General features: G+C 43.7%; 1 protein-coding gene across 6 annotated transcripts in view; it reads right to left on the bottom strand.

Moving 5' to 3' along the window:
- Positions 1-24,186, bottom strand: part of EPAS1 (endothelial PAS domain protein 1) — a 202,220-nt gene that overhangs the window by 135,387 nt on the left and 42,647 nt on the right. For 2 of the 6 annotated variants that reach the window (XM_084828985.1, XM_084828986.1), the window contains one exon: positions 15,559-15,661. The exons of 2 other annotated variants lie outside the window; for them this stretch is intronic. In XM_084828985.1, the coding sequence (XP_084685111.1) occupies positions 15,559-15,611 (53 nt within the window). In that variant the 5' untranslated portion in view covers positions 15,612-15,661. Of the gene's footprint in view, positions 1-15,558; positions 17,071-24,186 lie in introns of those variants that run through there. 2 more of the 6 variants (XM_084828984.1, XM_084828987.1) reach the window with 2 other exon arrangements.

The raw sequence follows: 24,186 nt of genomic DNA, 5'->3' as shown, positions 1-24,186 counted from the left end.
CGCATCCTTCCTTCCTTAATTGGGGCCCAAGCAGCATGGGAAGGGACTTGCGTGGACCTTGCAGGACCCAGTACTGAGTCCAGTTCTGGGTGCCACACTTTAAGAAGGATGCAAACAAACTGGAGAGGGTTCAGAGGAGGGCAACATAGATGATCAGGGGACTGGAAACAAAGCCCTATGAGGAGAGACTGAAAGAACTGGGCATGTTTAGCCTTGCGAAGAGAAGAATGAGGGGAGATAGGATAGCTCTTGTCTCGTCAAGTACTTGAAAGGTTGTCACAAAGAAGAAGGCCAGGATCTCTTCTCGATCATCCCAGAGTACAGAGTCCATAGTTTGATTATGCATTGGAACAATGGTGCAATGAACAATAGGAGGCTTGCAATGACATAGCACTATCTGAAGTCAGCTGCCAAGTCCCAGCTCAATCTGCCATGAAATGGACAAGGTAGTACCGTCTCTGGAGTGAGTCTAGAGCTGACGTGAGAAGACTTCAGGTTTCTGGTATCTAGTTTGTATTTTTACTAGAATCTCAAGGTCCATCAAGTGGAGTCAGGTGGAAAATAGTGTCTCATGGCAGACACAGACTATGTGAATTAAAGAACAGGGATTAGGGTGGAGGATTTGGGGCCCAACTATGGATGCAGTTTTAATATTTTTAAATATTGTTTTAATATTGTTGAAAGAAGCAAAGGGCTTGGGCCCTATTCCTTCCAGTCCTCCCCTATTAGGGTATTACATTCTTTTGTCCACCGGTACAATCAGAAGTATAGTTTCATTCAGTATTGACTGAGCCAACATTTTTTAGAAAATAATTCTCTTTTTTCACCCTTCCACCAAAAATTGTTGGACAATTCCATATTGACCCAGAAAATATTCAGCGAAATCCTCCCTCCTTCCCAAATTTTACAGCCTCACACAAATATCACGGAGAATTGGGGGGACAGACGGATGCATTTTTACTCAGCCCTAGATGTGTTCCTAGAAGATCTCCCCTAGGATGTCGCTGAGCAATTTAGACACTACCCCAGAAAAGGCAAGGCCACCACCCATATTTATTTATTTAGAGGAGTATGTTTGAATTGCCCCACCTCCAATCAATGAGCACTTGGGGCAATAAAAACAACAAGAAGAATAAAATACATACCAATACAAAAACCTAAAACAATTTTTCAAAACCAGGGATTAATCATAAAAACATTAAGTATTAAAAGTTCAGTGGAACAATATCGGCTCCACCAGCCATCTAAACGACACTAAAGAGGAGGCTGGCCTAACCTCTTCAGTGCTGGCTCCAGGTTTCTGAGGGTCCTTGGGCAAGACATCCTCCATGGGCCCCCTCCCTCCGCGAGTCCACCTTCTCACTACCATTGTCATCAGCTGCTATTGCTCCACATTCACTTTCTCAGCTTTGCTACTACTTGCTTGCTTAACAGTCAGAGAATATGACAAAACAGGACTGTTGGGTCATGCACAGCATCCAAGCCTTTTGTAGGAGTTAGCTGGTATCTAACTAGCATTCAGAACAGCAGTCCTGTTTATTTCTTTTTGATTATGGTAAATGGTGGCTATAGGTGGAAGGAGCTAATCATCTTTGAATGTAGGAGCGTATGTTCTTTCCCTCCTTTTTTGCATTCAGCTACCAGCCGCATGATGAGGATTATAGAGTTTGAATAGGTAATATTTACTGGTTCCATGTAGGAAGTTTAACATCATGAGAACATGTTTTAGTAAAGGCTGTAATTACTGTTTGTATTTTTCCCACTGAGGAGGAGCGGTTTGGCCAAAATGCGTTTGGGAAATAGGCACTGTATATTTGTACAGCCTTTTGATTTATGTTGTAACTATGTATATGTGATAAAGTGATGAACTGCTAATCAACTGTTTTAAATTTTGTGTGAAATATCAGTATTTATATCAACGTTTTGTTGTATTTTTTTAATACACACAATTTTCCTTTAACCTATTCTGTTTTGTTATGTGTTAGTAGTTAAGGACAGAACCATTTTACTGGTGTTTGACAAGTAGAGAGCCAGTGAGCAAATTGGCAGGGGCATCCGCTGCCCCTCCTTCTCACCAGCACCGTTGTCTGGGCCAGAGTGAGAGGCACGCCAACGAGCAGGTTGCAGTTTTTTTAAATCAGTTTTTTAATTATGAAATTAAACCAAACCAAACCAAACAAACATAAAACATAAAAGTATAACAACATATTCTAAAATCTTCAGTTTCAAATATCACAATATTCTAAGGAGAGAAAAAGAAAAAAAAATGGTTATACAGAAACTTCAGTAAAAGCAGACCAGATAATCAAATATAAGTCCACTTGCAAGTTACGCCTGTATACCACTCTTTCAAATTTTGATAGTGTTGTTAAGTCTTCAACCCACTGCATTATAGGTGGCGAGCTTTTATCCTTAGTATAGTAGTATCAGTCTTTTAGCAACCACAAGGGTGCAAAAGATCCATTTACGCTGACCATGTGTCACATTCCAAAACACAGGTAAGTAATTTAGGGTGCAATCCTATTGGGATAGGCAGCCGCCTCCAAACTCGGAGGTGACCACCTATCCAATGCAGGGCAGGAGCTGCACCGAGGGGATTGTAACCCCTCTACGCTTCAGCCACCCTGCATTTGCGGCTAGACAGCCTATTTTGGCTGTGTTGCCATGGGAAGTCGGAGCGGGGGGTGGGGCAGATGCCGGACAACACATAGGAAGTGTCAGAAAGGCACTTCCTCCCCCCGCCCCGCTCCCAGGAACGCTCCATTTTCGCTGCCAATCCACGCTGCGTACAAGGCAGCATGGGGGGGGTGGGGGTCGGTTCCCAGGAGCCGACCTATCCTATGGCCGTCTACCCGCTGACTAGAGGCCATAAGATTGCACCTTTAAGAGAACATTTACATCAATAAATATTAAAGAGCTTTCCAAGACAAAATTTATTATAATAACTTAGGGTTGCAGTGTTGAAGAAGATGAGCAAGTCCAGGGGATTCCTGTCAGTGTGTGGACCCTCAGCAGGTGCCTAACCATGCCTACCCTTGATGCTGGCCCTGAGGGAATTCCACAACTGGGGTGCTAATGATGACAGAACACCCAGTAAGGTGTCTGAAACTCATCTTAAGCTTGCCAAGGCAAGTTGTCATGGGAGGAATGTGGATTTATTTATCCCACCCATAGGAGTGAATAGCAGCCATTTGCGCCTACGGAGTAACCGGGTTCATGCATGGGCACCACTGGGAGAGGTGCTATTTGTTCTAGGCTGCTCCTATTAACATCCACTGGATCTGTCTGCAGTGTAACAGGATTGGATGTTTGTGTGATATCCTGATGGACACCTCTGGGTACAACTGGGAAAAACTACAGTAGCTGGGAAAGTAGCAAAGGACAACCCTTCTCCAGCTTCTTCCTCGGCAGATCACAATAAAATGCAACACTAACTGTCCTTGACATTTGGGAACTGGCAAGCACAGGACAGTAGCTGCCAAATTACACAAGCTCAAAACAGTCCCAGGGAGTACAAATGGAATGTACTTATAGCTCCAATTAAAACAGAGCATTTTTTCTTAATGAAGCAGTTAAGTTTTCTTTTATTAATGAACTGATGAGTCCACTGATGAAGGGACACACACACACACACACACACACACACACCAGAGTATCTCAGAGAAGAAGTTCTTCTTGCAGTAAAGCACTCTTTCCTGGTCACAACAGGAGGGGGGGAAAAACCTTGCCCTGTACATCATTAACTTGCACGTGCCCCAAGTTAGACTTAATGATGTTTTAAGACTAATTACGACTTTCTAATTTCATTACCTCAGATGGGCCGCACCCTTTGACAATGCAAACTCGTGGTGGAAAAGATATGGTAACAAAAGGCTAAGAATAGATCAGAAATGCAGGAAGTTTGCTCTGGGATTTTTTTTATATATATATATATATATATATATATATATATATATATATATGCGCGGACAATGTTTTACTGCACCGAAGTCACGCTGGAAAAATGGCCTTGATTTAAAAAAGGAAGAGAGAGAGAGAGAGGGAGGACAAGAGAAAGCTACAAGCACTCAGAGGAGATTATCCATTTCAATTGCTAAATGGGAAGCTCTGCTCTTGTATTTTTACCACTGCTCGTCTGCAAATTACTTTTAATTGGAAATAATTTAGCTTTTTATTTCATTATCTAGCACAGCAGACAAAAGGGACAACAAATTTGTTTTACAGCTGCTCCAGCACTTGCTCTGTCCATTAACACAGACAAATCAAGGCCAATTAAAGCTCTTAAGTCACATTTTCAGAATATATTGTTCTAAATGTTCTCTGAGCAGCACATGATGGCAACTGGATGCACACTAAAGTATTTCGTGCTTCCTCACATTTCTGGAAGTTCGTGTATTTTTAACAATATTGTACTGACCAGCTTTCCCCAACCTGGCACCCTCAAGATGTGTTTAGACTACAACCCCCATCATCCACAGTCAGCATGTGTACTGGGGGAGTTGTAGTCCAAACACATCTGGGGGCACCAAGTTGAAGGCTGGCATAGACTTTGTGCATGTGTTTGTTTTGTCCAAATCAAACAAAAAAGGCACAGCATGTGATAACACAAGCACTTTGGATTTTAAACTAGTGAAAAACAGGAGACGAGACTATCTGAAAGCTTTCTTCTCCTTTCCTTTCCTTCCTTCCTTTTTTAATTACTCCTTTTCTGAAAAGAGAAAACATAGAAGATCCCCTCCTGGACTGAGACGATTGGCCACAGTTGTCCAAGCCTTGCACCTTCTAGGCTGGTTTACTGTACTGTAATGCAGAATAACATGGGGGTGCCTTTGAAGTCTGTTTGGAAACTGCAGCTAGTCCAGAACACAGCAGCTAGGCTGCTAACAGGAACTGGGCAACCAGATCGTATCAACTGAAGCTGTATTGAAACAACTTCTTTGGCTCCCAATATGTTTGCAAGCTCAATACAAAGTGCTGCTTTTGATCTTTAAAGCTTTATATGACTTAGGGCTCAGATATTTGCTGGACCTCCTTCTCTCCTATCAATCCACCTGTCCACTGAGATTGTCATTTGGGGCGTTTCTCTGGGTCTGATGCCAGTGGAAGTACTGTGGGTGGCTACGAGAAAGAGAGAGAGACTTTTCAATGGTGGTTCCTCATCTTTTTTATGGTTATCTGAATGCACACTTGCTGTTTCCATTGTTTTCGTATTTGTGCTTTTTGTTATACCTTACACGGTATTTTATCTATACTGTTAGCTGCTCTAGAATAGCATGACCACTTATGCATCGCCAAAAAAGAGGAAATGCATCACCGAGAAAGGGGACAAAAGAGGATACCAATTTGCATTACATTTCCATATGAAATTTGCTTGTATAGATGCACATTTATAAATAATATCTATAATTGGAATAGAAATACAATATCTCACCGGAGTGGAAAAGACTGACTAGGTGACCTGTGTCTCAGTCTGCTATGTCCAGATGCTAACTATTGATGGACCAACTCTCCCTCCTTCTGGTTCTTTGACTTTGAACCAGATTTGGCCCAGACAGTTCATCAAACCGAGGACATCTTCAAATAGAGGACTGTCCTCTGCCAGCTCACCAAAATAAGAAACTATCCTCTGTAGAACAGGACACCTAGCCACCCTACTAGAAACATACATCTATGCTGAAGGTGGGGAATATAAATTATATACAGAAATAAACAGATAAATCACCACAAATAACAACTGGTTTTCATTCATAAATGCATGAGACAATGAACAATTCTGTTATATAATTTGACCTTCAGCACACACCCTGCTTTTTATTATAAGGTTTGCCTCAAGCTGCAATATTTCAGTAGCTTGACATGCAACAGGAACTGATCTCCTTGAGAAAAGTGTTCAGAATAAAGAAACTCAATTCAGTGCGCCGGCCCTACAATTAGGCAGAGTGAGGCAGCTGCTTCAGGTGGCAGAAGCTGAGAGCCAGGGAGCAGCAAGAAGGTGCTGAAGGACAACACTGTGTGTGCTACATGGCCTGCTCTACATCACCTACACTAGCCTACTGCCCTCAGGTGCAGTGGAGGACACTGCCCTGTCTCCAGGGCTGAAGTAAAATTCAACTGCCAGCCTAGCTGGCTGTTATACATGGAAGGGGTGGCGTGGGGGTTGCCATCTTGTCCTTCACCTCAGGCAGCAAAATGTCTTGGGCAGGCCCTGTTAAGTCTGATTCTCTTGCTGAACCACATCCACTCTCGGGCAGCCTTCCCCAGCCTGATTTCCTCCAGATGTGTTGGACTGCAACTCCCATAATCCCCAGCCAGCATGGCCATGCTGGCTGGGGATTATGGGAGTTGCAGTCCAACACATCTGGAGGAAATCCGGCTTGGGAAGGCTAGTCTACAACATGGGTGGGGAACCTGTGCCCCTCCAGATGATGTTGGACTACAACTCCCATCATGTCTTACCAATGGTCATGCTGGCTGGGGCTGATGGGAGTTGCAGTCCAGCTACATCTGGAGGTCCACAGGTTCCCCAAACCTGGTCTAGCAGATGGGGAGATGGGAGATGGTAGGTGAATTGTTCCTCTGCCTTCCTCTTTCCCAGCTCAGTTCTAAGAATCCAAAATAACTCCCTCAAGCATACAATCCTTGGGTAAGTCCATGGGAAGATCAGCCCAAGTGGATGACTGCATCCTGTGGATTAGCTAGGGATGTTAGATCCCCATTCAAATTTCTGCCTGGATTAAAGGTTCCCAAATTACACAACGACATCATCCATTGACTCTTGTCTATCCATAAGTGAAAGATATCATATATAGTTCTGATGTAGCTCATATATATGTGAATGAAAATACTGGGTGTTTATGTTTTCTCTTTTCAGACATGAAAACAAGACTGTCTGCACAGCAAACAAGATCTTGTTTGCAGAGCAGCACCAGAGATCAAGTGATCCATCTCTCCCCCAGCCCCCATACCTGATTTCCAGACAGACTGCTGCATATGTGCATTTTACAGTTTCTCTCTCTCCCCGCACCTGACAGGTTAGCTAAGCACAGGAGTGCATATGTACATTGATGAAGACACCACACAAGGAGGAATCTTGATGTCATTGCACAAACATTTGCATTGTCATTTAATCAACACATCCATGCAAAATAGATGCATCATGAGAAGTATATTTAATAAATCAAATCTAGCTCTCTTATGTAAAACTCTTTAATAACAGGTAATATCTGAATAATGTGGAGAAAGGTAGGAGCTGACATTTACTATGACTGTTTCTGCTGTGTTCACTCTATATATGTTAAATGTAACTGTGGGCCCAATTCAGAGACTTATAAATAGCATTTTCCCTGGTTGCAAGTATGAATTGCACCCCCAGGCAGGGAAGCTTTATAGAAGTTGACTGTGTACTTCTCTCAGGCCTATGGTAGATAGGCAAGCTTAGCATGCACTAAGACCTTATTTTCGTCTTATACTAACATCTACTAACATCCTCATGATGCAAGATAAACCTTTTATGGCTCATAAAACTCGATGCAAGATAAACCTTTTTATGGCTTCTGGGAGGAAAATGGAATCAACGGATCTGTCATGGTCATGCAGATGCAAATTCAAAGATGTTCAGATTTCTGTGGAATTAATATTCCTCCACTAGGTGAATGAGACTAGAGAAAACTCTGTAAGGCAAGTTCCATTTTATACGAGTAGTTAAAAACACACACCCTGACGCCCAGGAGAAAATACACTACCTTTTAATTATTGGCTGAAATTAAACAGTGGGAATAACTCTACATTGCAGGTGTACCCAAGGAGATAGCCTTCTTCAATTTGAGGACTACAAAATATAGGAAAATTCTAGCAGCTTTTGCTCAGAAAAGGACAAATAATTGACTTCATTCATATGCCTCTTTATTTCAACACATATTTATTTGTTGCCCCTTGAATAAAAAATCTTCTCGATGGCACAGAACATAAATTATTCACATGCACAATCAATCTACAAAACATAAAATGCTGGTATAAACATACAAGAAAAAACAATGGAGCAGGATGGGCAGATTTTTAAAGCCTTAGTAAAAAGTGTTATCCTCCGGTTAATGGAATGTAAATAATGCAGCAGCTAGGTGAGTCTTCTTGGGGAACATATCACCAAAAAGGCCCTGCCCCAACAGACTAAACTCCAGAATGGTAGGTAATAGATAAAACAAAGCCTCAGCAGATGATGTAAAGCAGGGATGGGAGGGCCTCTTTCAGCCTGAGGGCCATTCAATTTTAGAGGAGTTCTTAGGGGCCACATTCCAGTGGTTTTGAGAATGGGGAGGGGGGAGAGATGTGCACAAAAGCTGGGAAACCACCAACAATCAGCGGTTGGGGGACAGGGGCATGGCCTTCCAGGGAATGCCAGACAGCCAAATTTGGCCTCCGGGCCTGAGGTTCCCCATCCCTCATGTAAAGGAATGGGGAGGGTCATACAGGAGTCACTCTGTTAGATTTCATATCTTAAGGATGTCTGAATCAGCAAAATGTGAGCACACCAAAGTTTTCTGAATTCCATCTTGAAACTCGTTCTGACTTGAGTCTGTATCAACTGTGAGCTTTGTTTTTTTTCTTTTCATGTGAAAATCCATCTATATTTTCATGCACATTTTTCCAAATGTATGGGTCACTTGTGTGCATTTTTCATGTGCATTTTTCAAATGGACGCATGCTGCCAAACGCTTTTTTTTTGTTCCCCAAATCACAATGCAAGTTTGGAAATGTACGGACTTTAACTGCAGACTGCATTCAAGCCTGCGTTCGGTTCAAAAGGTACAAACGGGGTAAATCCTGATCAAAAACTGAAATTAATTTCTCGTACATCCCTATCACACCTTAAACAGTCTCAAGATATGGGATTTTTCCAGAGTGAGCGAGAGCTGGATGCAGCGACCATGATAAAGTTAAGCAAGTCTGTCTTTTCAGTGTCTGAACAGGATATTGCCTGGGAACGTTTTTACACTGCCTTGAATTCCAGTTTGGAAGGAAGGAAAGATATAAATAAAATACTACAGAAAAACAGACCATTTATTACGTATATTAATTGCTTGGATACATATGAAATCAAAATATTGTGACTGACTGTAGTAATAGTGGGCGACTCCTTGCTGCATGGGATCGAAACCCAAGTATGTCGCGAAGACTGATAGACTCGCAGGTATGCTGTCTCTCAGGAGGATGGATTAGAGACATGACTGAAGGGGTGCCTACACTCATAAAGCCCATTGACAGGTATCCCTTCACTTGATCCTAACCAACAGAGATGACTTAGTGGAGAAAGAAGCAGTTACAGGAACTCTGGGGGGAAGTGACCATGTTATACTTGAGTTCTTGGTTCTGAAGGAAGCAAAAACCTAGTGTAGCCAAAAGCGTCCCCTGGATTTTAGGAAAGCCAATTTTAATAAACTCAGAACAATGATAAGTAAGGTCCCATGGCAAGCGACTCTAATGAGAAAAGGAGTCCAAGATGGGTGTGAGTTTTTAAAAAAGGAAATTCTCAAGGCACAATTACAAACAATTCCAAAAAGAAAAAAGGCGGAAGATACCAGAAGAAGCCAATGTGGCTTCACAAAAAGCTTAGAGATGACCTGAAAACAAAAAAGCAGCACACATATAGGAAATGGAAGGAAGGCCAAGCTACAAAGGAAGAATACAGGGAGGTAGCAGAGAGTGGAAGGGATGGTGTCAGGGATGGCGTCAGCTTGTTGTCGATCACAAGCTGAATATAAGCCAACAATGTGATGTGGCTGCAAAAAAGGCAAATGGTATTTTGAGCTGCATTAATAGAAGTATAGCTTCCAAATCCCAGGAAGTACTAGTTCCCCTCTACTCAGCACTGCTGAGGCCTCATCTGGAGTACTGTGTCCAGTTCTGGGCACCACACTTTAAGAAGGATGCAGACAAGCTGGAGAGGGTTCAGAGGAGGGCAACAAAGATGATCAGGGGACTGGAAACAAAGCCCAATGAAGACAGACTGAAAGAACTGGGCATGTTTACCTTGAGAAGAGAAGACTGGGGGAGATAGGATAGCACTCTTCAAGGACTTGAAAGGCTGTCACAGAGAGAAAGGCCAGGCTCTCTTCTCAATCATCCCAGAGTGCAGGACACGGAATAATGGGCTCAAGTTACAGGAAGCCAGATTCCGGCTAAACATCAGGAAAAGCTTCCTGACTGTTACAGCAACACAACAATGGAACCAATAACGTAGGGAGATGGTGGGCTCTCCCACACTGGAGGCATTCAAGATGAAGCTGGACAGCCATCTGTCAGAGATGCTTTGACTTAGATTCCTGCACTGAGCAGGGGGTTGGACTCGATGGTCTTATAGGCTGTTTCCGATTCTATGATTGGTTCACAACACTGTCTGAATTTCATTATTATGGGTAGGGATGTACGAAATTGGCCTTACCTGGCTCCGCGGGGTTCTGCTGAGGGGGGGGGAGGCGCTCCGTCCCTCCCCCCCAGAATCCTGGCTGGCCGGATCCGCTCTGCAGGGATTCCGCGGAGCCGCCGGCCGGCTCCACCAGCAGCCGGACATCTGGCCTCTGGCTAGCAGGGACACAAATGGCAGCGGCCATAGCCGCTGCCATTTGCGTCCCTGTACTCAGCCGTGATAGGCTACGTAAATCTTTACGTAGCCTATCACGTCTGACTTAAAAAAAAAAAAACCGCGCGTATGCAAATGGCGGCGGCTATGGCCGCTGCCGTTTGCATTCCTTATTTTGGCCCGTCTTAGTCTACGTAAATATTTACGTAGACTAAGACAGTGAAAATAAGGGGAACGCAAATAGCGTAGCGGATTTGCGTAAGCGCGTTGTTTTTTTTTAAAGTCAGATGTGATAGGCTAGGTAAAGATTTACATAGCTTATCACATCTTCTTCTTTTTTTTAACACTGGAAATAGCAGCGGCGGCGGCCAGTCGGAAGACTGGCCGCTGCCGCTGCCGAAGCCGCTGCCGCCGCCACCCGGAAGATCCGCCCCAGGTAAGCCTCGTCCCGGGGGGGATCCACAGGGGGGCAGTGGGTGGCAGGCCATTCCGCCACGGAGTTTGGGGGGCCGAATGCACTGGCAATGAGCCTCACCGAGATCCGTGGCAGAATTCTCTGCCATCCCTAATTATGGGAAGCTATCCTTGTAACCACTTCATTCATGACAAAAAGTCTTAGAAATACATAGCTATGGAAGAGAATGAAAATGTTCTTTGTGAGACTGTTACTCCACTCCTACCCAGAAATTGTTCTGTGATAGAGACATATTAAATGTTCATAAATAAATCTTTCAATATTCACTGAGCATGGGAAAATCTTGCTGGCAAATAAATAAGCAGTACTTCCATTGTTTGTTTGTTTTAAATCAGAGTTAAGTTACAATCCCATTAATTTCAAAGACTGATCTGATCTTCTCTTCAATTTTCCCATTGAAATCACTGGGACTTAAACATACTCAACAACATTGGCTGGATTGTGTCCTAAACGATTATCATAAAAAGGGATTCATGATATCATAAAAAAGGATTCATGATATCTTGATATTTCTTGAGAAATACTTTTGAAGCATCTGCATGATATTATAATGAATTACTTTTAAGTCAGCTTCTGCGGAAATCATTATAAAGACTTAATGCAAAATCTTGTATAGTTTAAAAGATATAAGGCTATCAATAGCTATTAGTCATGATAACTATATAACACCTCCATGCCTTAGAATTCCAGTTCCTGGGGGAAACAGAAGAAACATCATAGCACCTTGTGGTAGTGAATCCCATAGTTTAACTATGCACTGTGTGAAGAGGTACTTCCCTTTATCAGTCTTGAATCCCCCACCAGTCAGCTTCATAGGATGACCCTGGGTTATAGTATTACTTTTCTCTCTCTGCTTTCTCCACACCATGAATAATTATGTCCCTGCTCCCATTTTTTTAGGGTGGTCAGTATCCTACTTTACAGATGACAGTCTGCTATTTGAAGGCATTCTCGGTTTGAAGAAATGCCCAGTCCAAGTCTGGTTTAAAGACAAAAGAACCATGAGAGGGGAGAGCTGGGCCTTGAAGTTGACCATCAACAGTTAGCACCTGGACAGGAGACTGAGTAGGCACCATGGTCACCTGGTTACACTAATTCACACTAATAATTATTTTTAAATTTGCAAATATACACATATAAATTAGGATGTGCAAATTGCTACTCCCTCTTGTCCTCTTTTTGGGTGATACATTTCCTGCTTTTGGGCAATTCATACATGGACAACCTATCCTTGGGGTACATCCTTTCTTTGGGAGACCCTACTGGTTACATCCCTGTACATCAAAACTGGTCTTAAGTGGGGAGCAGCTACAGTCCCTGTTCTGATGCTGGCAACCTTAGAATCCCCTCCCTCCACCAATGGTGATGTAAAGCTCCTAATTTTGGTGTGTTTCAACTGGAAATACTATTAGAAATGAAAATTCTAGAAAATACAGTCAATGCTCTCTCTCAAACTAAAATAGGCCCGAGTGAAATGGAAAGGGAAACTTGACTTCTTGTAGCCAGTATTGTAGCAGTAGAATCTATATTGAGCTTTTAAGAGAGCCGTCATCCCGCGCCCCCTCCGTTCTTTTCATTCTTTATTGAGTTCAAAAGTCAACGCTTTCCCAAAGACTCATGATGCCTGGCACACATGTCCATTTAGAGCTCCCAAAGTTTAGTTATATAGAACAGGCTGAACCTTCTTCCTATCTGACAGTCCCATAGGAGCCAACTGAGTTCACTGTAACTAAAGAGGGGAGAAAAAAGCAGGGCAGGATAACCTCAAAAGTTGCACATAAACACTACTGTATTTACATGAGCTTCCACCACTGCAAATATATTTCCGCTGGCTCTTGTTATGAGTAAGACACGAAGTGAAACGGATGTAAAATACAAAAGGGGGACTTCTTTCTCTCCTCTCTCTCTCCACAAAAGTGACACAGGACACTCACTGAGGTTTTCCTTCTGTCAGGGAGCATAGATAGCACTATTCGGAATGGGCGGACCTACATAACACACATGGTCCATATTCATCACTATTTGAATATCACGATTCCATAGAAGTGCAAAAAGGAACACCTAATGTGGTACTGCCTCCAGAATTCAGTTTATTGAGAAACCTGGCTTTATTTTTTAAAGTGAACAATCCATCCCCTCCCTTCTTCACGCCTCCACGTACAATTTGTTGTTGTTGTTCAGTTGTTTAGTCGTGTCCAACTCTTTGTGACCCCATGGACCATAGCACGTCAGGCCTTCCTGTCCTCTGCTCTCTCCCAGAGTGTGCTCAAGTCCATATTCATTGCATCGGTAATGCTATCTAGCCATCTCATCCTCTGCCGTCCCCTTCTCCTTTTGCCTTCAATCTTTCCCAGCATCAGGGTCTTTTCCAGGGAGTTTTCTCTTCGCATTAGTTGACCAAAATATTTGAGCTTCAGCTTCGGTATCTGTCCTTCCAATGAGCACTCAGGGTTGATTTCCTTTAGGATGGACTGATCTGACCTCCTTGCAGTCCAGGAAGTAAGAGTCCTCCCCAGCACCACAGTTCGAAAGCATCAGTTCTTCGGCGCTCAGCCTTCCTTATAGTCCAGCTCTCACAGCCATACGTTACTACTGGGAAAACCATAGCTTTGATTAGACGGACCTTTGTTGGCAAGGTGATGTCTCTGCTTCTTACTATGCTGTCTAGGTTGGCCATAGCTTTCCTCCCAAGGAGCAAGCGTCTTTTAATTTCATGGCTACAGTCACCGTCTGCGGTGATCTTGGAGCCCAAGAAAGTAAAATCTGTCACTGCTTCCATTTCTTCCCCTTCTATATGCCAGGAAGTGATGGGGCCAGATGCCATGATCTTAGTTCTTTTAATGTTGAGTTTCAAACCAGCTTTTGTACTCTCCACTTTCACCCTCAACAAGAGGCTCTTGAGATCCTCTTCGCTTTCTGCCATTAGGGTGGTATTGTCTGCATATCTGAGGTTGTTGATAATTCTCCCGGCAATTTTAATACCGACCTGTGATTCATCCAACCTGATAGAAGATGACTGGATGCATTTCTGCAAATATTTGTATTGTAGTGACTGCATTAGTCACTCTCTTAGAACTTGAAGCACACTATTAAGTATGCTTTGATTTTTTCTCTCTGGCTAGCATGCCCTATCGGCAGAATTGTTTTAGCAATCTGAGTGCCTATACTTTGTATTTCTATTTTCTCTTTGGAAGTCTGTAATAAACCAAAGATGCTTTCCTTCCCTCCCATGCTTTGGGGGAAGAAGGTGGGAAAAGAGTATTTTAGGAAAAATCTAGAAAGCATCAGTTCCCAAGTGCTGGGCTGGAAATCTGTTCAGCGGTTCACTAGACTGTCTACAGTTAAGTTATGGTTCAACACAAACACATAGAAAATCAATCATAACCTGAAATGCTGCATATTTTAGCCACATGTGATTTAATCATTTTTATGTCATTCTCACAAAACAACAACATGGACGCCCACTGACAACTGATGGATACGTTGCACTTATTCTACAATCTTGGTATTCAAAGAATGTTTCCTTCCAGTACAAGAAAATGTAGTCAGACCCAGAAAAATGCTGATGATTATTAATTACATTTATATCCCACCTTTCTTTCATCCTAGGGAGCCGAAGGCGCTGTACACAATCCCCCTCCTCTCCATTTTATCCTCACAACAACCACCCTGTGAGGTAGGTTGGGCTGAGTCTGCGACTGGTCCAAAGTCACCCAGTGAGCTTCCATGGCCGAGTGGGGACTAAAACCTGGATCTCCTGACTCCCAGTCCAACACTCTAGCCATTAAACCACACTGACACTGTGCCAGGCTTATGAATGATGACAACAGGAAAATGAAATTTCACTGTTGTTCCTGATCACGTGGTGCTTTTTGCCATCCCATTTTCAATCACATTTCTATAAGTATGGAAGTGGCAAGTCCCACTTCTCTCAATGGCATTTACTTTTGAATAAAATCTAAAGCTGTGTACCTCTCAAAATTTTCCACCCTATTTGTGGGCAGAGACATTGGGGTGGGGTGGGGGACCATTTCAGTGGATTTGTCCAAGAAGAGTAGAAATTCTCCAACAGTTTACTGGGAGTGGGGTTCACTGCTAGCACTGGCAGGAGCACAGCTTCTTTCTTTGTTTCCTAAGGTTTTATGTTTTTGTGTTTTTGCTGCTGCTGCTGCACTTGAAGCGGTGTGGTCAATTTTCATTCTCCAGTCCCTCAGACCTAGCGTAGTTCCAGGGAAAGTGGAGGAGTACATATGGAGAAAACTCTGCAGACTGCTCTTTGGGTGGGTGTGAGAAAAAGAAAAAAATCAGACATTTTCAGAAAAATGTCTTCGGAGACATTTTGATTCAGCTGTACAGTAAGCTTACATAGGATCAGAGCATAGTGTGCAGGATTCCTTGCCAATGAGCAAGATCCAACCAAACTTAGGCACACAGACCCTACTTATCTCAACAGGAGAAAAAGATAAGTACACATTTCATTCCAGACAAGAATTCCAGTCATTCTAACCTCAGCATTTCCGCCATTTTGCTCTGCGGATTTGTTAAGTCAATAATTTTCATGCTTGACTGCAGGGTGGTGGAGGAAGAATTAACGGAGTTTCTTAAGCATTCTGTAGATGGAAAACAAGACCAAATGGTACTGTATTGTTATTAAGCATGAAAAGCCTTACCTGCCTGGTTTTCCAATTTGTCAAGATGTGATTCACTAGTAGCAATTACCACTTAAACTATGTCAGAAGGTCCAAAGAATGCGAAGCTCAGAGCCAGTACAAAAACCAAAACTTCACTTCAGTCCTATCGTGCTAGGCTTTGGATTCTTGAGGGGAAAAAATGGAATCCAGCACAAGAAACCATTTTGAAGAGTATTTCTGCTGAGCTGTGTGGAGGGCCAAGTTTTGTGAAAGTGATTCTTGGTTGACCAACTTCAGACAAAGACATCATAACCAACACCCAAGCCATGCTTCTTGTTGTGTTGATGCAGCTAGACTGACCTCTGAGCCTATCTAGCTGATTTAACAGAGGTGGGTGGGGATGGCAATGAAAAAAACTGTAGGAGCCTGTGGATCCTCGCCTCTCCCCTCCCCACCTATTGTCTCACCCCTTTATTAACTAGCAGTGATTCAATGGAAAAGTATTTATTTATTTATTTATTTCATTTCTATACCACCCAATAACCGAAGCTCTTTGGGCAGTTAACAACAATTAAAACCACTAATACAGTATAAAAACAATATAAAATATAAAAGCATTAAAACTACAGAATAAAAGAACAACCAGCATAAAAACCAGCAGCGATGCAGAGATTTAAAATACAGTAACAAATTTAAAACAGCAGAGCTAGAAGACTAGAATGCTAAAATTCCTGGGAAAATAAAAAGGTCTTCACCTGGCACTGGAAAGAGTACAACGTAGGTGACAGGCAAACCTCTCTAAGGAGCTCATTCCACAACTGGGGTGCCACAGCAGAAAAGGCCCTCTTCTGCAGGGGCAGAAGTAGCATGGTCAATCCAGCTGAGAGAGCTCTGTTGCAGGGGTGGTGGGGTGGCCTAAGAAGTAATGCTTCCAACCAAGACCATAAGTACATGCTCAAAAGCCAACATTTTCCTGCTCTGAGTTTTAGCCAGAGCCAGGTACAGCCTCTTCAGTTTCATACCCACTTCGGAGTCCTCAACCTGAGAATTCTGTGGTAGGTAGGGATGGCGGAGAATTTCTCCACGAATCTCAGGGAGGCCGAATGCCAACGCATTCGGCCCCCGAAATTGGTGGTGAAATTCTCCGCCACCCCCCCCCCCCGGGATGGGACTTACCTCCTTCGAATATCCCTCTCGGCGGCGGGTCCCAGCAGCGTTTCGGTGGGGGCGGCGGCCGGTCTTCCGACCGGCTGCCGCCACCGCCACCATTACAAAGTAAAGTAAAAAAAAAACACAAAAACACGTGATAGGCTACGTAACGATTTATGAAGCCTATCACGGCTAGATTTTCAAAGTCAGCCGTGTGATAGGCTACGTAAATCTTTACGTAGCCTATCACGGCTGACTTTGGAAAAAAAAAAGCGCGTACGCAAATGCGTTCCTTATTTGGGCAGGGGTAGTCTACGTAAAGATTTACGTAGACTACGGCGAAAATAAGGGCAACGCAAATAGCGTTGCCCTTATTTTCGCCATAGTCTACGTAAATCTTTACGTAGACTACCCCTGCCCAAATAAGGAACGCATTTGCGTACGCGCTTTTTTTTTTCTTCAAAGTCAGCCATGATAGGCTACGTAAAGATTTACATAGCCTATCACGGCTGACTTTGAAAATCTAGCCGTGATAGGCTACGTAAATCGTTACATAGCCTATCACGTGTTGTGTTTTTTTTAATTTACTTTTTTTATTTTGCGGCCGGGGAGACGGGACGCTCCCCCCGGGCCTGAATTTCGGCAGCAAGGGATGGGGCACCTCCCCCCCGGCCTGAATTTCGGCCGCGAGGGGCGCCTCCCCCCCGCCAAGAACTTCGGGGGGAGAACCGAAGCGCCTCCCCCCCACCGCGAAGCAAGCTGCGGGACCAGGTAAGGGACTTTCGTCCATCCTTAGTGGTAGGTAATTTGTTTGTTCACTGGTCAGTGTTGCTAATAAAGAAACAATAGTCTCAGTCTTAATTTGCCTAACAGTAGCCACAGTCTCCAAGTAAGCCAGAAGTGGTTTGCACATAATTTGACTGCCGAGCGAAATTATTTCCCTTTCAGAACAGAACGGGAGGAAGTTTTTCTCTGTTCTTCAAGGTGACTAATATATTGTGCTATAATCCCCCCCCCCCACTGTTTTACAGAACTTGTGGAGTCAGAGGGGTCAGAAAAGCCACCCCATTTCATGTATACAAAAGAATTAATGAGCATCTTTCTCTGGTGCTCTCCAGATGCTTTTGACTACATCTCCCATCAGCCCCAGACAGCATGGCTAATGGTCAGGAAGGCTGTGAGTTGTAGTCCAAAGCATGTGGAGGGCGCCGGATTGAGGAAGGCTGCTCTACCCTCTTTGCGGAACTGTTTTGCAACTACAAGCAAGGCTGTTTGCTGAATCGAAGAAACAAACAACCCGTCTCTGTAATGCAATATTTTAGTAAGCTCTCTCCCCCACACACACCCCACCCCGCCTTCGCAGAAGATTAGAACAGGAATGTCCCAACTGCCTTTTTGCACAGCTGAGGCAGTCAAAAGTCACACTCTTCCAAATGCCCTCAATTCCCATGGAAAGTCCGTTTAATTAGTAATTCTTTGCATAGCACTTACACCGTGCAAGAGGCTTTAGAGCCTCTTTTCTCGTTCTCTTGTACAACCTTGTGGAGCAGGCTGCTATCGCAGACAGGCAGAAGTTTAACAGAATTTCAGTCTGACTTGTATCCCAACGATCAAAATCTTCTGAAATGCCTCCAAAATCTCACCTAGGCTTAAACTAGTTTCTTGAGTCTCTTTCAGACGTTGGTTGTTCACACAGGAATAAAGACTGGGTAGCTGCTACAACGGAGTCCTTTGTAATATCAAACAGACTTCTATGAAAGCTAGGAGAATCCCAGGAACCTGGTCACAGAGGCCCTAAAGCAGCCTTCCCTAACCTGGTGCCCTCCAGATGTGTTGGCTACAACTCCCAGGGTGGTCATGGTGTTTGGGGCTGATGGAAGTTGTAGTCCAACACATCTGGAGGACACCAAGTTGGAGCAGATGTCCGAAAGGACAGTCCTATTCGAGCAGTGATGGGGAATGCGTGGCCTTCCCAGATGTTGTTGGACTGCAAGCCCATCACCCCTCACCATTGGCTATGATGGCTAATGGGAGTTCCAGTCCAACAACATCTGGAGGACAGCACATTCCCCATCACTGCTCAAATAGGACTATCCTTCAAGAAAGCCTGCCCCAAGGGGCCCTCCAGATGTGCTGGGCTACAACTCCTATCATCCCCAGCCACCATGAGCAACTTGACAGTTGCAGCCCAACATATTCGGAGGGCACCAGTTTGCTTTAGGGCCTCTGTGGCCAGGTATTAGAGCATCCCCCTTCTTGGTCAATAAATAGCAGCTGGGGGGGAAGCCCGAGAGGCCTTGGGGTGGAGGATGGATCATCTAACTCTTTCTCTCCCTGCCATGGTCCCAGCAGTATTTCTTCTCAGTAGGTGCTGTTCGCATTTCAAAGGAAGCTTCCATTGGCACCAATGGGGTTTCCCTTTAAAAGCAAAGAGCAGAGTTAAACTTCACCTCTCTACCCTCCTCATGTAGTTTTGACGCTGCTCCCCACAGCTGCAATTTACATAGCTATTAAATGTGCACATTAATTGCATTTACATCTAGTAATCCCCCGACATTATGATTTTCATATTGGGAGCACCATACACTTTAGATTAAATAGCTTATATCCCGCTTTTCTCCAAAGATGGACCCAAAGAGGCTTAGAAAGATGAACAGGACCAGCATGCTCACCACTACTGCACATGACTGATAACTCTTCCATATCCAAGTGCCACATCAGCTCCACCATTTTGGATGTGGATGTCATGTTGCTGCACTCAAATGAAAACCCAACGGCTCAGGACATAAAACATCAGCCATCATGGATGTGAATACATTGTTCATAGCTAATGTGTTACTTATGTATACTAGCTCCATCCTGTTGGTGGATAACCGTGACGTACAAAAAGTCTTGGCACCTGTAAACCGACAGCAGTTGAGAAGGGGGTCTATGTATTTTAGCTCATGCACAGATACTACCAAGTACAAACTCCTTTTTGAAATTATCAGGAAATACCAGATTCCTCTCTATTATGATTTTTTAGGGCTGACTTGAATATTTCGTTCCTCCAATGACACATTTGATCCCAGCCCTGGCACCACATACAACACTTCAGCCTGTGGAAGTGAGAGGTCTAACAATGAAATCAGCAGACCGCTGCCTCTGCTTGAGGTATTTCTCTTCCATTACCCTGTACCCTCAGGAATTCCAGGGCAACTGTATTGCACCTTTATTTATTTATTAATTATATTTATATCTCACCTTTCTTCCGTCATGGAACTCAAGGTGGCTACAAGCGGTTCCCAGGTGGTCTCCCCTCCAAGCACTGACCAGACTCAGACCTGCTTAGCTTCAGCAAGGTGGCTGCCTCATGTGCCTTCAGACTATGCTCTGGGACCTGAGACTATGCCCTGTATCAATTGCCAGCTCCAGTTCACGTGGGTATTGACTTCCAGTATGCCACAATGGATAAAGAACAGCATTTTATTTTTCTTATAAAGTAACAGTAACAGTTCATGTTCCTCTACAGTCAAGTAAAATAATTAAACCAACACACACAAGGATACTACATTCCATTTCCCTCAGCTTTCAGCCCAGTTCCCTCCTTCAGCCTCCCACTGTCATAACTCTCTCCCTCTCCCTTTCAGCTGTCAAAATCCTCTCAGAATGAGAGATGTATGAGAAATTCATTTTTGCTCACAAAACATGCAAGCATGCCCTGTTTGAAGCACTGAGTGCAAGCACATGTCCGCCAAAAATATTCAATAATTGTTGAACACATGCTCACGTTTGTCTCGTCCTGATTTCCAGTTTGATTTGCACAAATTTCCTTCATGGACTAAATCAGCCCCGCTTTAGTGTCTAGAGGAAAGTTGTGCAAATTAGGAAATTGTGCTAATCTAAAAAAAACTTGCGCAAATCTCCCCAAATCTCTCCACATGGGCAGGAGGGTGCTGTTGCACTCGTGCCCTCCTTGTGGATTTCCCATGGACAGCTGGTTGGCCACTGTGTGAACAGAATGCTGAACCAGATGGACCCTTAGTCTGATCCAGCACAGCTCTTCTTACATTCTACCATTCGACTGTTGCTCAATTTCTGCATGTTTCTGGACAGCAGACTGAACAGGCAGACACACAGCTCACCTGGTCACAGTATTCCCCACTATGGTGAGATGCACCGCATGTCTCTTTAAATGTATAGCCATGATGTCTAAATTTGCATTGATATATAAAAATTTGCATATGCAAATTGTATGCAAATCACAGTCCCTTTAATTATGCAAATTACAGTCCCTTTTCTTCCAATGTAGAACTCAAAGTGGCTACACATGGTTCCCAGGTGATCTCCCCTTCAAGCACGGACCCAACCCAGACTTGCTTAGCTTCAGCAAGGTGTCTGCCTCACATTTTTTAGACAGAAAAAAAGTCCTACCACTCCCAGCATTCCTGAGAGTTGAGAAGTGGGTATGTTGGGAGTTGTAGGACTTCTTTGTGTCTAAATATGTATAGGATTGTGCCCTAAGTTGTTTTAATATTTCACATTGCAAGATGCCCTGGAAGCTCTTTTGGGGCCAAAATGGAACTCAGAAATACTTTTTTAAAATAAAATTAATTAATTAATTAATAGGTGTGAGTTTATTTTCTGCACAGCTTTCTGAATGAAGAGACAGGCATCTCCTAGTAACTGTCTTCCTTTCTGAGCACTTTGACTTTTAAAGGGCTTTTTTCCCAACCCAGGGTTAACTAGGTTTCCCCATGTTTGAGAAGAAGCAAACACAACCCTCAGGGTTTTCTTCTAACGCTGTAGCCTGCCCAGCAGTCCATAAAACTGCCAGCTTCTTATCATGGGGTGATGCTGATTCTAGGTGGCATTTTATCTCTGTAATCCTTTTTGTGAGAGATGTGGTACCAAAATTATGGCAGCAATTGACCTACTGCAGTCAGAAAAAAATCCGTTTTCCTATTAGCAGAAAAGAAAAAAGAATTCTTATGCTTACTCATGGGAAAGGGATTGTTTCCCTTTAAAACAATAAAAAGCAAAGATGCAGCATCCCAAACAACTATGATTTTAGAGCCCAGGCTAATCATTATGCCAAGAACTATTCTGCACACACATGCATACTGGAAGAGGAAGCGGGTGAAGTCAGTATAAGATGTTGATGCTGATTTCTCCATGAACAAAAACTAGACAATGGGGGTATGACATTGACACCCAACACAAAAAGCACACCATGTTAACAGTAAGCCATGACTGCATTTCATATATGGTTTCTTCTTCTTTTAGATAGGAGCACAGGGAGGGAAGACAGATCAGGCCTGGGAATGGAGGTTGAACCCTCCCCACCCCAACTTCCAATGTTTTGGTCCCAACACAGCTAGATTTTTATGTGCAGAAATCTTTTGGGGGGGGGTTAGGGGGGAGCATTCCATCTTCTGAGCCCTTACTTACACTCCTGTGATACACTAGGGTGGCCACTTAGGAATCACCAAAAGGAGGAAAAACATCAACCAAAAAGGAGGACAAAAGCGGACAGTGATTTGCATAGAGTTTGTATATGGTAATTGATATGCATACATGCTAATTTAGAAATAATTATTATAATTTAAATAAAAATACAGTACATCTCGGCATAGTGGGGGAGACTGTGACCAGGTGAGCTGTGTGCCTGCCTGCTCAGTCTGCTGTTCAGGGGCTTACCGTTGATGGGCAACTGTTCTTAGGGTTCTTTATCTTTAAAACAGAATAGGACAGGACAGCCCTTCAAACAGATGATGCCTTCAAACAGAAGACGGTCCTCTGGCAGCCCATCAAATAGAGGACTGTCCTCTGGGGGGAAAAAAGGAGACATGGGCACCCTATGTACACTCATGTTTGCCACCTCATCTGTTGTTTGTAAGAACTAGGAATTAGTCGTGCCTTCAAAATGTGAACTAGCAAAGTCTGTGGTTTAATTCTCACCACAGCCGTGAACTCACTAGGTGGCCATCCTGATCACCAGTTACTGATAACTTGTGGACTGTTACTCTGCTTATCTGGTATGCGTTTAACCTTTACCCAGACGACAGGTCATAGGTCTTTTCAGATCTTCTCCATTACATGAAGAACAAATGTGGGAGGGGGCTGCACCCACCAGCCCCGCCGCCACCAGCATCGCCACACCTCAATGACCCTGCGCCAGACCTCTGCTCAGAGAGTTGAACATATGAAATTGGATGCCTACAGCATGCACGTAGGTGCCCCTTTTCAAACTTTGAGTTCTCCCCATGGAGTCTGGGGCAGGGCCGGTGGGGTGCAGCAATGTTGCTGGCGTAGCCATCCAGCAACACACACACACACACACACACACACACACACCTGTTAAAGGAGGATGCCACTTCACGCATCTAACAAAGTGGACTTAATAGTCCATGAAAGCTTTATGTCTTAGAAATCTGTCTTTAACATGCCATAAGACTCTGTTGTTGTTTCAGGTAGCCATAGGAAGTTCACTTTCTCTCAGCCTCAAATCCCATCTGTCATAGAGGCCTACTTTGCAAGTATTCAGATGACATATAAGACGCAGATAAATGAATAAAGTGAGAACGTTTGTGTCTCAATGCTGCCTTCACACCACACCCTTTTTCCTGGAAGACCTTCCTGCTACCCCTAGATATGTAGCTGCCTGTCGTAGTTATCCGGCGTTGTAGGAAAAGTATCCTGCGCCACATCAAAAGCACATTTTCACCCATTCCAATGTTCTGAGTCCAAACAAAACAAGGGGTAAAGCACACTGAGCCCTAGCCCCCTGGTTCAGAACTGATCTCTCCCCATTAGGGTTTTCACATGTTTTGCTTGCAAAAGCCACACCGATGACAGAGCAAGAAGTTCAGCACTGGGAAGATTCCAACACAAGGGCCAAACATTTCCAGCATTCAGCACCCTCCTTGCTTTAATCTCTGAGCTCAGACACCTTCAGACGTAGACTTATCTGCCTCAGCATGCCTTTGATGGAGAGCAGTATCTCTGTGCCACAACTACAGCTGAGTGATGGATGCAAGGAGCTCCAATAAAGATATCGCTCCAATGTCTCTTTTGCTGTTCAGATCTGATGCCTTCACGAACTAGAACTGGCATAAAGTGCAACCCAGCTGTTACATAAACAAAACAAAAAAGTGTTTCCCCATGTCTGAAAGCAGATTACTTTGCATCTAAATACAGATCGCATGCAGCAAAGAACAAAACCACAAACCTATTTCAGAGCACAATCCTGGGCATTCTATCTAAGCTTAAAAAGGAAGTGTGTTTGTCAAACCTAGGCTTTAAAAGCTCTTAACTGCTACATTAAAACCTGCATTACTGGCAATTTCAAAGGACCTCAAAGAAACCTCTGTGGT

This window comes from Heloderma suspectum, chromosome 1 (assembly GCF_057233095.1).
Source record: "Heloderma suspectum isolate Gila_16-S chromosome 1, 16-S_ref, whole genome shotgun sequence".
Lineage (NCBI taxonomy): Eukaryota > Metazoa > Chordata > Lepidosauria > Squamata > Helodermatidae > Heloderma > Heloderma suspectum.
Note: the sequence above shows the minus strand (reverse complement) of the source record. Positions and strands in the feature narration are given on the sequence as shown.